This window comes from Crocodylus porosus, unplaced genomic scaffold (genome assembly GCF_001723895.1).
Source record: "Crocodylus porosus isolate Cpor-Errol unplaced genomic scaffold, CroPor_comp1, whole genome shotgun sequence".
Classification (NCBI taxonomy): domain Eukaryota; kingdom Metazoa; phylum Chordata; order Crocodylia; family Crocodylidae; genus Crocodylus; species Crocodylus porosus.
Genome location: NW_017728942.1, coordinates 2,622,312 through 2,634,115, shown reverse-complemented (window position 1 = coordinate 2,634,115; position 11,804 = coordinate 2,622,312). Strand labels below are relative to the sequence as shown.

Here is an 11,804-nt window from a genome sequence, read left to right as displayed (position 1 = left end):
CTACTTTGCTTTATGCCCTCTATATTATTTATGTTTTAATAATAATTTATTATATACTACTTTGCTTTATGCCCTCTATATTATTTATGTTTTAAATTTCATGCAATGTGGACAGTGCTATTCTGGATTAATTTTATTCTTCATGAACAATTAGAAAGATTATTATTTGATGGGAAACATTACAGAAAAAGTATAACCTTTTTTTCTAAAAGCCTTGTCACTGAAATTTAACAAAAGAAATCAGAAAACAGCATTCCCGTAATATTAGATTTGGAAGCTTTAAGTCTGAAAATCGCTTAATAAACCTTACAGCCTGGGCCTAAACTGCCTGATTAAGTATAGTCTTCATGGCTCTGACATTGCCAAGTAAAATCAGTGACTTTTCCGTTAGGAATTTGATCAGGCCCTGGAACAATGTGATAGGATTTTAAAGACCTAATCCTGTTAATCTGTCAATATTTTTTTTCCTGCAAGTTCTAATTTGAGGAGAATAAGTGGAGTCTGTCAGGTGGAGATGAGCCTTTAAAATGAGAAGCATCACGTGTTTCATTATTCACTGGTTTCTCTTTGTAATGTCTGCTGCCACTCCCATCAGTATCAAATATGTCAATTTCCTGCCTTTCAAAATGAACACGAAACACCTCCCAGAGATCACCTGATTGTTTTTTTCCCCCCCCTCTTTTGCTTTACAAAAGGTATAGATGGTGCTTTAAATAGTTTAAAGGTCAAAACTTGCTCACCACACTCACAAAAATAGTTATATGCAAGACCGAGCAAATTTCATGCTAACTTTGACCCTGCACATACACTCATTGATTTCAGGGCCAGAAGCATTCCTTAGACCGTTAAGGTAGGAGACATCTGATGAAAATAGCGATGGAGCTTTTGTTCTTCAATTATTTTCTGCTCTTGTAAGTCTAACCCACCAAATCCTAACATTTAAAAAAAATCAAGCTCCGGTAAGGATCTGTCAAACAAAGCGACAGGGAGGCATTTGAGTGCTTCTTGTTTGACAACGTAAATCCATCAGAATGAAGATAAACAGTGAAACTGGGTTTTATGAAACATTTCTCGTTTACATGCTAGGAGAGATCTTGCATTCTCGGCACTCAGAGAAAGCCCATTTAGATGCACAAGTGCAAGACTTACGAGGCACAGGTACCGTCGTTCCCTGCGGAGGCAGATCTGGCAGGTCTTCCACAGTTCCAAGATTACTGACTTTGCCTTAAGAAACTCTAAGCGCACGGTTGGTGTCGCTGTGCTGTGCCGTGCTTTTGCACAAGTAACCTTATAAACTCTATAATATTTCCCCATTTCTTGTAGTGTCATCTTATGTGCTACAGCACGAACCATAAAATAGTGGTTTGATTTTTATATAAAATTAGAAAGAGTGCTTGCCCAAGAGGGAAGGAAAAATATAGAGAAAATATTATAGCTTTATGGGGGAAATAAACTGTTCAATGATCGGGAGAATTAGTATGGTCTGTATCAAAGGCTCCCTAACCTACATGTTTTTTAAAAGATAGAAAGGACAGAAAGGAAACTTAAATATGGAGCCTCTTCAGTACTGCCAGTCCTTGATTTTTTTTTAAGTTTAACCTCTATATTATGAGGTTGGTTTCAAAATTATGACAGATTTTAAATAAAAGGGTTGAGATACAATGTTTTTTATTTGCCTTCTGTTTTTTGAGCTATTAGAGTTTATACGTTAAAGGTTTTCTCTGAAATGATGATAGTTAAAAAGGTTTTCTGGTTTTTAATGAAAGCTGAGATTTTAACACAACTTCTGGTGTGTTTGTTGAACAGCTCCTATATTTTGAATTTGATGATAAAATTACAGAAGATAGCAAAGCAGTAGCTTATTAAACTAGTGAGCCATCTCCAGACTGCAGATGCAAGATCTTGAGTCAATTTAAAACACAATAAATTTGTCCGTTTCCTTACCAAATTTTTTTTTAACTGAACAAATGAGCTAACATGGTTTTGGTGTTGTATAACACAGAAAAAGAAAATCCCCTCAGCAAGCAAGTGTCTTATTAGAAATGAACTGGCGGTGTCATTGTGCTATTCCATTTATTTTCAAGGTTGAAATTTTGGTTTAGGAACTTTAATCCTGTCTAGCCATTTTCTCCGGGTCAGAGTTCTCATACTTCCTGTACAGTATTTCTTGTACTTAGGTGCTATGTAACATTGTTTGTCTACTGAGTATTTGCTGTCTCTTTTTTTTTAGCAATTCGATGAAGAATGTTATATGACATTACCAGGGCCAAATCGCGGGGTGTTAATCATCTGGTGAAGTGCTGTAATTTTATAGAGGGGATATTTTTACCTCTGCTTTATGCACCCTGGCACTTCTCCCTCTCTTTCTTCCTCTTCCTCTTTCTCTCTCCCTCTCTGCCTCTCACTCCCCCTTCCTTTTTGCTTTCAGACTCTCTTTGTACCTCTACAGAGATGCAAAGGTGCTTATGTCTTTGCAGCTATGGATATGTGCATGTGATTCTATCCTTCTGTGCATATGCAGCTCTGCCAGCTAAAGCACCTTCATCATAGAAATATATGAAAGGAAAGGCAGAAAGAGCCTGACCTTGCAGCTTTTACTCACTATACACTGTCTATACTAATAATCTCATTGGAACGACTACCTGAATTAAGGGTTGTAGGAATCGGGATCTACCTCTGTAAATGCAAACCTGTGGGATAACGGAATTGCTCCCCGGCAGGTGGTCTTAAATTGTTACTATATTTAGGGACCCTCCTGGCAAAGTGTTTCCATTTCCCACTAAAAATAACCATTGTTTGAAACCACTTTAGACATCAGACTCCACAGAGAGGCCAGTCGCCCCAGCTGAAAGTGAACCTGTGGGCCAGAAGAGCAAAGAGAGTTCGAAAGACAAGAAGTCTACAGCAGAGCTGAGCAAGCAGAAAGGTAACAAACAGGAAACCAAAGATCAGCAAGACTCCAGAGAGCAGCATACAGGCGAGACTGACTCCATCCAGAACGGAGGAGACACCGCAAAGGAAACGCCCCTCAAGAAGACAGAGAAGAGACAGTCTCTTGGAGGTTTTTTCAAGGGCCTTGTACGTTAGCTTCACCTTTTGTTCTTAAATAGTTTGAGCTGGTCTAGACGGTGTCGCTGCCCAAGGTTCCCATAGGGTTGCGCAAGTTTGAGCTGGTCTAGACTGCTCAGAGGTCCCCGTAGGGGTGCGCAATGCCATGGCCTCTAGGTGGGCTATCTGAGTGGAGGGTTGCACTTCCGTGGCAGTGAGTGCAGGACAGGGGCCAGGGAGCAGCTCACTTTCAGGCAGAGGTCTGGAAAATTGGGGACGCAGCTGCCAACCAGCAATGGAACGGGTAGAAAATAGCTTGGAAACCCATGTGCGTGCTTTGTTTTCACTGCTGGGTTCTGCGCTCGGGCAGGATGCTCGTGTCTCTACAGCACCAAAAGGTAGATTTTTGGAAAGATTCAGAAGACCGCAAGTCTGAGCTCTCTGGAGAATGCGCCTAGTCCTTTGCTCAAGACATGCAATGGGTGCAACTTTTTTTTGCTTCCCTCTGACACACCCATACTAATGGGCTATAGGGATCGATGCAGAAGTTCAGAAAAGAGTGGGTGAAATCTTCCTTTCTAGAAGTGGCTAGTAATGCTCTGCTGTCACTTTGTAGCTGATGATTAGAAATGACTGTCAATACTATGCTCACAGAATATGGACAAAGGGTGATTAGTCCTCTGAATGGGTTTGGCATGGGACAAATAGGCAAACTTTCTTCCAAGAGGTCAATGCCAGGAGGGTAGATTGCAGTTGATTTTTTTTTTTTTAAAGAATTAAAACATCTGCAGCTGACTCCTTTCTCCTTCTCATAAAAGAGACAAGAGTCATTTTTTACTTCAAGAACTCCGGCGCCAGTCATATCTTTGGATAGCCCACATGCAAAATGGACACCAGCATGTATTTCCATTTTTGTGGAGAACACACAGTGATGTGACTACTTTACCCGTAGTGGTCCCTACTCAGTCTGGTCCCTGTGAGATATTTAAAAACCCTTTTTTTTCCTTTGCCTTCCCTGCTCAAAAAACACATAGGAAAAAGAATAAAACTAAGCCAAATTTCACGGCCTGAAAGAGGAAAAAAACAAGCTGCATTTTAAATGTTGATGCCAATTTGAAAACTAGCCCTGTCAGAACATTAAGTTATCAAGTGAACCTGCTGTATTGAATAATATGAGGCAGATGCTTTTCCACATCATAATCTTCATATATTTCACAGAAAAGCACTGCAGAGTATTATTTGCACTTTAAAAAAAATGCATATTGGTGGGGGCGGAAGGGAAATTAAGTATTTTCATCTGATTTTTAATAATAATGAAGCCACTTAATAATTTTCTTTGCCATCTAGCATGCATATCACTTATAGGATGTCTGTGAAGCACAATATTCTTAATTCTGCCGTACTAATATTGGTACCTAAGGTAGAGTGTATGTCTCTAACTGGTTCTGCATACTCTTAGCTACCTCTATATGTCCCAAATTAGGCAGAGTAGACAGCTTGGGCGTGTGCTTATTTGGCCCTCTCAGTCTTCTAAAGCATCTATTCTGCTTACGATGTAACTTGAACAATCGGGGGTAGCATGAGTGGCCAGGATGTGTCTGTTGGCAGCACTCCTGGGTTGTCTCCAGAGGCCATGTGAACATAGCCTTGGAGTCCTAGAGTGAAATATTAGTTCACATCCTTTTCCACTATGCACAATTATGTGTGTGTGCATATGTTGCGTAACAGGACTCATATCATGAGTGGCATGTCTCATGCTATAAATATGAGGAGCAAGCCTTACCTTGGGTTTGAGCCTGAGAGTGCCTGATGTGAAGATATGAATTTCTTATTGAGCTAAAGTCTTCAGGGGGAAGCTGTTATAGACTTATTACTGTCAATTGGAGGGAAAGAGAAATCCATACTTTTCTAGCATGGGTTGTACAGGAACAGAGCAAATATTAACTACTTCTGTTATTTCTAAAGATAACAAAAATTTGTTTTCTTGGTTTGGATTCTGCTGAAATTAAGTGCTCTGGGCTAAATACCAATGATCTTAGTTAAAATTGTCAAGGAAGCCAATGAGTGTAAAAGGGCTTCTGTATTTGTTGACAATAGTACTTTCTGTTGTGGGGCAGGGTGGGCAAAATATGGCCCACAGGCCACATTTGGCCCGCAACACCATTCTATCCGGCCCATGGGGCCCCTAAAAAATTTAGAAAATTAATAGTCATCTGCCCTTGGTTCCTGTCAAAAATGACAGTAGGATCCAGGGGAAGCCCCAGTGGGGGCTTCTGGCCTGGGACCTGGGAAAGCGGCCCCTTGTCCACCCTGTGGCTGGCGTCCTGTGCTGCAGTCACTTGCAGCACACATGGGGCTGCCTGTGCCTGCTCCGGACAGCCCTGCGGGCTGTAAGTGGCTGCAGTGCAGGGCACTGGCCACGGGGTGGGGGAGGGGCTGCTTTTCTCCTGCCCTGTGGCCAGCACCCAGGGCTGCAGCTGCTTGCAGCCCATGTGGGGATGTCCAGAGCAGGCACAGGCAGCCCTAGGTGGGCTGCAGGCAACTGCAGCACGGAGCATCGGGCATGGGGTGGGGAGGGGCTGCTTCCCCCCCCCATACTCAGCACCGCTTTGTGACCCAGCCCCACTGCCAGCCTGGGCTCCATAGCGGCTCTGGACTCACCCGTCGGGGCTGCGTGTGGTGACAGCAGCTGTGGCCCCCCTGCTTGCTGCACTGAGCATCATTTGCCACTGTTGCCTCTGGGCTGCCCAGCGCCCAAGCTTCAGGTGGGCAGCAGCAGCCAACACTGCCCAGCGCGGCAAGTGGGGGAGCGGCAGCTGCTGTCGCCAATGGGCAAGCCCAGAGCCAGCTTGGAGCCCAAGTTGGCAGTGGGGCCAGGTTACAAGCTGGTTCTGAGCATGGGAAAAAGCAGCCCCTCACTCACCTCATGGCCAGTACCCCTTGCTGTAGCCTCTTGCAGCCCGCATAGGGCTGCCTGTGCCTGCTCCAGACAGCCCCATGTGGGATGTGTGTCCCTGCAGCAGGGAGCACCAGCCATGGGGCAGGCAAGGGGATGTTTTTCCCCATGCTCAGCACCAGCTTCTTCCCTGCCAGCGAGCAGGGGGTCGGGGCTGTGTGCTGCCCCCCACCTGTACCATGGGGCTGGGGGACACTGGGCATGAGTGGGCGGGGAGCCAGCAGGAGCACGGGGTCTGCACCAGTGCCCTGGGGCCAGTGCCGGCAGGGCCCAGAGCAGGGTGGCAGGAGCCCCTGGGGTCCCAGCCAGCAGGGGCTCTATGGAGCCAGGCCAGCTCCCCACTCCCTGCTGGTGCAGCCCAGCCCGGCTCCACAGACCCCTGCCAGCCTGTGCCCTGCTTTGGGCCCCACCGATGCTGGCCCTGGGACATTGGTCCCAAGACATTGGGGCATTGGTCCCAAGATGATGACCAGAGGGCAAGGCACCTGTCAAGGGGCAGGGCTATGCATGCGGCCCTCGACAGCCTGCCAAAACTGAGTAAGTGGCCCTCCGCCCAAAATAATTGCCCACCCCTGTTGTAGGGTGTCCTGTATTCAGTCAGCATTCAAAAACGTCCCAGCTATATTTCTAGGTATACAGTTAGAAGCACTGCAAAGAGATCGGAGGAGGTATGGGCAAGCAGGAGAATATGTTTTCAAATGATACATTATAAAGGAGGAGACTCTGAGGCAGAGATGCAGGGAAGATTTTTTTGACAAAGGGTAGAGGGAATGTTTCTAGCAGTGACAGGTGAAATCTGTTTGTGGGGATGAAGGGGCAGCTATAGTTAAAAAATATGAAGAGTGAAAGGAAAGTAGAAGGAGTCGATGCGGTTTTCATGTTTATTTCTTTGTATATCTTATGTATGATACAACTTGGCTTGGCAGTGCATTCTCTTTCATTGCATTAACCGGGGCCTCCAGTACCAATAACTTTTTCCCTCTTCCATTGTCAGGGTAACATTAGCTCTTCCTTTTTAAGAGTGTAAAGTCTTAGATTGATAGCATGGTAGTTGGCCTGGCCTGCTAGCAACAAAAACAAACAATGAGATTGGAAAAACCACCTGGTCTGAAGGTGGTTAGCAGATATTGCTGTCCAAAAAAGGACATGGATGATCTCATCCTTCTGGCCAAGAGAATATCCAATGTTTAAAACAGAAGGATTTGATATATTACAGTACTTCACAAGACACTGCCACCTATTCATCTTTTTATGATCAACTCTCTTATCCCTACTTCATAAAATCAAAGGCCAGTCCTTCCAAAAATGAAGCAATTCTGCAAATATGCTAAGTGAGTCAAAATAGGAATTATGAGAAATGAGTTTCCTGTGTAACTGTGTTATTTACAGGAAGTAGGGCAAACAGTAATGTCTTATTTCCTTGGTCAAACTAGAAATGACAATAATATCTTCCTGTAGCACACAGGCACAGGTACAGCTGGGAGTCTGCAAGCTAATCTTCTAATACAATCTTTTAATTGCTGTCTAGACGCTTTGAGTTGCTGGATACATTTTGAAATGATTAGTGTTGTCTGTATGCTATTTAAGAACAAGGTACCATCAGTTACCACTAGCAATACATTTTAAAAGAAGCATCTTCAGTAGCCTTCCAGACTTAATCACTTAGAAGCCATCCACTTCTAGACAAAGTAGTCCAAATTCAATCACAGCGGTCTATACCATGGCCAACCTAAAAGTACAGAGGGTTTATGCTGGTGCATTCTTTGACACATTGGGGGTTTCTGGTACAGTTTTTAAAGCTAGAAAGTAAAAATGGATAGCAACCAGAGTCACGTATATGCTGGCTCTAGTAAATGTAAAAACATCTATTGTTGTTTCTCTTCCTAAAGGTGAGGAAGTCAGGGCTTGATTCACCCTGGTGTTATACCAGAATAAGTTCTGAGTAATCAGTGTGAACTAGGAGCCCACTGTGTGAAGTGGGAGGCTAAGTATAGACATTCAAAAAGCCTAAGGAAGAATTGATCAAACTTATCTGGGTTTCTGTAAGTGGCATAGGTTAGTTCAGGAGTGAACAGAACATGTGTACACCCTTGGGCAGGGGGGTCATGCAGGTTGCCTGCACTAGCCAAGGCCAGCAGGTTGGAGGCGCTCCTGCACACCTCCCAGCAGACTCCCTCAGCTACCAGAGACTGTCGAGCACAGCCGAGTGGTTGGGCAACCCCAGATTAGCTGCTGGGCACAGGAGAGCATGCTGCCCTCCTTCTTCCCCCATCATCATCAGCCACAGGCATGTCAACTGCAGTCAGGGAGTAGAGGCATCCATGGTCACCTGTTCCCTGCAGCCTGGTTGTGGTCCCTAGGGCTGCCCCTGCTCGCAGGATATATGGGGGTCCCTGGGTGGGCTCCTGCACACACCCCCACTGGGATCTTGCAGTGGGGGCAGCTTGGATCAGACTGCCTCTGCTGCAAGGAGCTGGGGCAGAACTGTGATCCACTACAACCGTGCCCCTGCCCAGAGCATGCAGGCTGCAGATTGTGGCTCTGCCATGGCACCAGACCAAGCTGCCTCTGTCACAAGATCCCAGTAGCTCCAGAGCAGCCCCAGCCCTGCCCTGCTGCACACCCTGCCAGCGCGGCCGGGGCCAGTCTCCATGGCAGCTCCAGCCTCATGCTATCACAGCACAGCTGTGGTTGGGGTCTCCATGGAAACTGGCCCCAACCATGTGGGCAGGAGCTGCTGGGAAATGGAGCCCGGTTGCCAGCCAGATCTGCCACTTTACCCACCCCTGCTATTGACTCAGGGATGCACATAGCATGTTTACTTAGTGTAGTTGTCTAAAAGCAACTCCCTTCTACCCTGGTCAGGGCAAGAATACACAACGACAGCACCCAGGTTTAGCTATAGTTGCTGCTACTCGGGAGAGAATACCTGTGCAGGTGTCAGTTGTACTTTTAGTAAGGGAGGAAGGTGGTAATGCGAATGGGAAATGTCTCTTTGCAAAGATTTAAAACATAATTCGAGACTGAACAAATGTCCCAAAATGTTCAACCATATTTCTCTGTATTATTTCTAGGGTCCCAAAAAGATGTCTGATGCTGAAGTGCAAACAGATCCAGTGTCTATTGTACCTGCTGGGAAATCCAAGTAATGGATATGCTTGGCTGCTGAAGAATCAGTGGCTTTCCACAAGTGCTCTTACAGTGAAGATGACTCATTATTTTCATTATATGGCTGTCATCAAAAAAGGGCCGTGCCTCCAGCTAAAGCAAACATTTGTGTACATTTGAGGTGTATCATTTACAGAATTTGTTCACTAGTCTCTAGTAAGTAACTGTAAAGGTCACTGAGAAGCAACATGTAGTATTATTATTCAAGAGAGGTTTTGTGGGTGATTTAAGTCGAGTGGGAAGAGAACGTTTCAAAACCTAAGAAAGTTGCAGTTGAAGTGGGGAAAGAAAGAAAAAGTGCATGTGATACAAGGAATACAGTTTGTGGGGCAAAGCAGTGAGCAAAGATATTCTCACCTAGAGCATTAAAGCGGGGGTTGGGGGGAAGCGGGGTGGGGGGAGGAAGAGATCATTTTATCATTTTTTGATAAACTTTCACCATAAGAGTAAAAACAACATCCCACCTGTTATGGTTTGCTTTAATTAGCAAGGACAATTGGATAAAAGAATCAATGATTCATTACAAGATCATGCTTCAGATTGGTTAGCATTTTATTAATGTAAATTAAAAAGCTAAAATGCAAAGGCTTTTAAATGATTTGAAACACAGTTTCTTTCTTGACTTGGAGGTGGGTTAACAAAGGAAAATTACTTAAGGTATTAATACAAACACAAGGGGGCACCAGTATCTCCACTTTAGTACTAACTCGAGAAGGTGTACCTACAATCTTATATTATTAATGTTTTGCAGATGCTAGAAAAAACCTTCAGTTATTTCCTCAGATATGTGTCCATATTCATATCTGTAATTAATCCTAATGAAAACCAAACCTAAGACTGACCAGGCCTCTCCCTGCTTTACAAAACTCCTGTAGTAACTGTCATTAATAAATTTTATGGAAAATTCAGATTTCTGTTGGTTTATTCTTTGCTCAAACAGGGAACTGCAGGACTGACATTTTAATCCATACTAGCATTTGAATGATACCCTGTTGTATATTTTGATTTCCTTATGATTTAATAAACAACTTGTTTTCTTTTAAAAAAGAAGAATGTGTATCTTTAATCTTTAACCAGAGATTATATAAGCATGCCTATATATATAATAATAATAATTTGGGTTGTTCTTGTTATTTGCTGACTGGTATAGAAGAAGCAGGAAATAAATTACATGCATACACACCCACACGCCCACGCTCTCTGCTTGACTGTGGAGCAAATATCTTTCATTCTCTCTCAATCCAAATTAGGTTTCACGTCACCTCTTTCCAGATATCATCGGATATCGTAGTTAGACAGATTCTGTAGAATATGCAAGCCTGGACTCCTAACTCGTATTAAGAACATGGGTGAAAAGAGCTACCTTTCTTTCTAGAAGTGGCTAGTAATGCTCTACTATAACCTTGTAGCTGATGATTAGATATGACTGTCAATACTATACCCACAGAATATGGACAAAGGGTGATTAATCCTGTTAATCCAGCTCTGTCAAATAGAAATTAACTTCCCACTCTGTACTGACATATTTAATTTGGCACAAAACCAGTCAGAAAGTCAGGTTTGTCTAGTTCAAACTCCGTAGCTTTCTAGCATTGATCAAAAGAGTTAAAGTGGTATATCTTCCCTTAAAGTGGATGAAGTTATAGTAAAATAAAGGAACTTTATACAAATGAAGTCCTTTCATGAAAGAAGTGGAATAAAGCTATTATGGCATAAGTCACCTGTATAGTAGCATAGCCACTTTTACACTAGTATTGAAATAACTATTTCAGTATTACATGAGTGTTGTGCACCACTGACCTGGCAGCTGTTCTGATATTAAAAACCCTGTGTGTGAACCAAATTTTCTTTTGAAGAGCACATCATCTTTGGAAAAGACTCAAAGAAGTACCGTCTAAAGCCAGTCATTCAGCTTGAAACTTTTAGTCCTATGTTCCAAAGGGAAATAGGTGGGGTGGGACTCTATAGGAAACTGGAAATCACTGTGTGACTTGCAGATTGCACCTTGATTGACAAGTGGTTAGTTGCATGAATCAGGAAAACCCCTTGGCAGAAAACAGAGAAAAATCAGTGTGATGATACCAATGAGACACTAATACTCATGAAGTAAGGGTGAGTTCTGGCAGAGTCTGCCACACAGAAACTCCCCTGTTTTGATTCCTCTCTGATAAAAGGAACATGGCAAACTTTGAAGAAGCAGTCAGCCTTCTCAGAAGCAGCAACACACACAGCCCATAGAGGAAGAAAAGTCTGAGCAGCAGCCTCCACCATTTTGTAGAAGTTCCTCATTTCTGGAGCCAGGTTACTGAATCTTAAGTATTTTTTATAAAGTATAAGTGTTCACATCAAGTAGCTCATTTTGTCCAGCCAGGACAAAGAGAAATGACTCTCAGTTCCCTGACTCTCAAACTACTGAACTGAGCCCTGGGAACAGTACAGAAATCATATAAAGAACTTAACCGAACCAGCACTATTTTAGAATATTTTGAATGGACTTGAAACAGGCCACATTGTCAGAATGCAATGAACCCTCCTGTGATCGTAAGGTGATATTTTAAAAGAAATGTGATCCCAGGAAATGAGTTTAAATGGTCACCCTTTTCATAAGAGTTTTCTGTCTACCTGACAGTTA

At 43.5% G+C, this 11,804-nt stretch overlaps 1 protein-coding gene across 7 annotated transcripts in view; it reads left to right on the top strand.

Moving 5' to 3' along the window:
• The window catches only part of BCAS1 (breast carcinoma amplified sequence 1), an 80,008-nt gene extending 69,928 nt beyond the window's left edge, over positions 1-10,080 (top strand). For 6 of the 7 annotated variants that reach the window (XM_019548154.1, XM_019548151.1, XM_019548155.1 and 3 more), the window contains 2 exons: positions 2,812-3,078; positions 9,079-10,080. In XM_019548154.1, coding sequence (XP_019403699.1) covers positions 2,812-3,078; positions 9,079-9,153 — 342 coding nt within the window. In that variant the 3' untranslated portion in view covers positions 9,154-10,080. The remainder of the gene's footprint in view (positions 1-2,811; positions 3,079-9,078) is intronic. The other variant, XM_019548156.1, reaches the window with a different exon arrangement.
• The last annotated feature ends 1,724 nt before the right edge of the window (positions 10,081-11,804 follow it).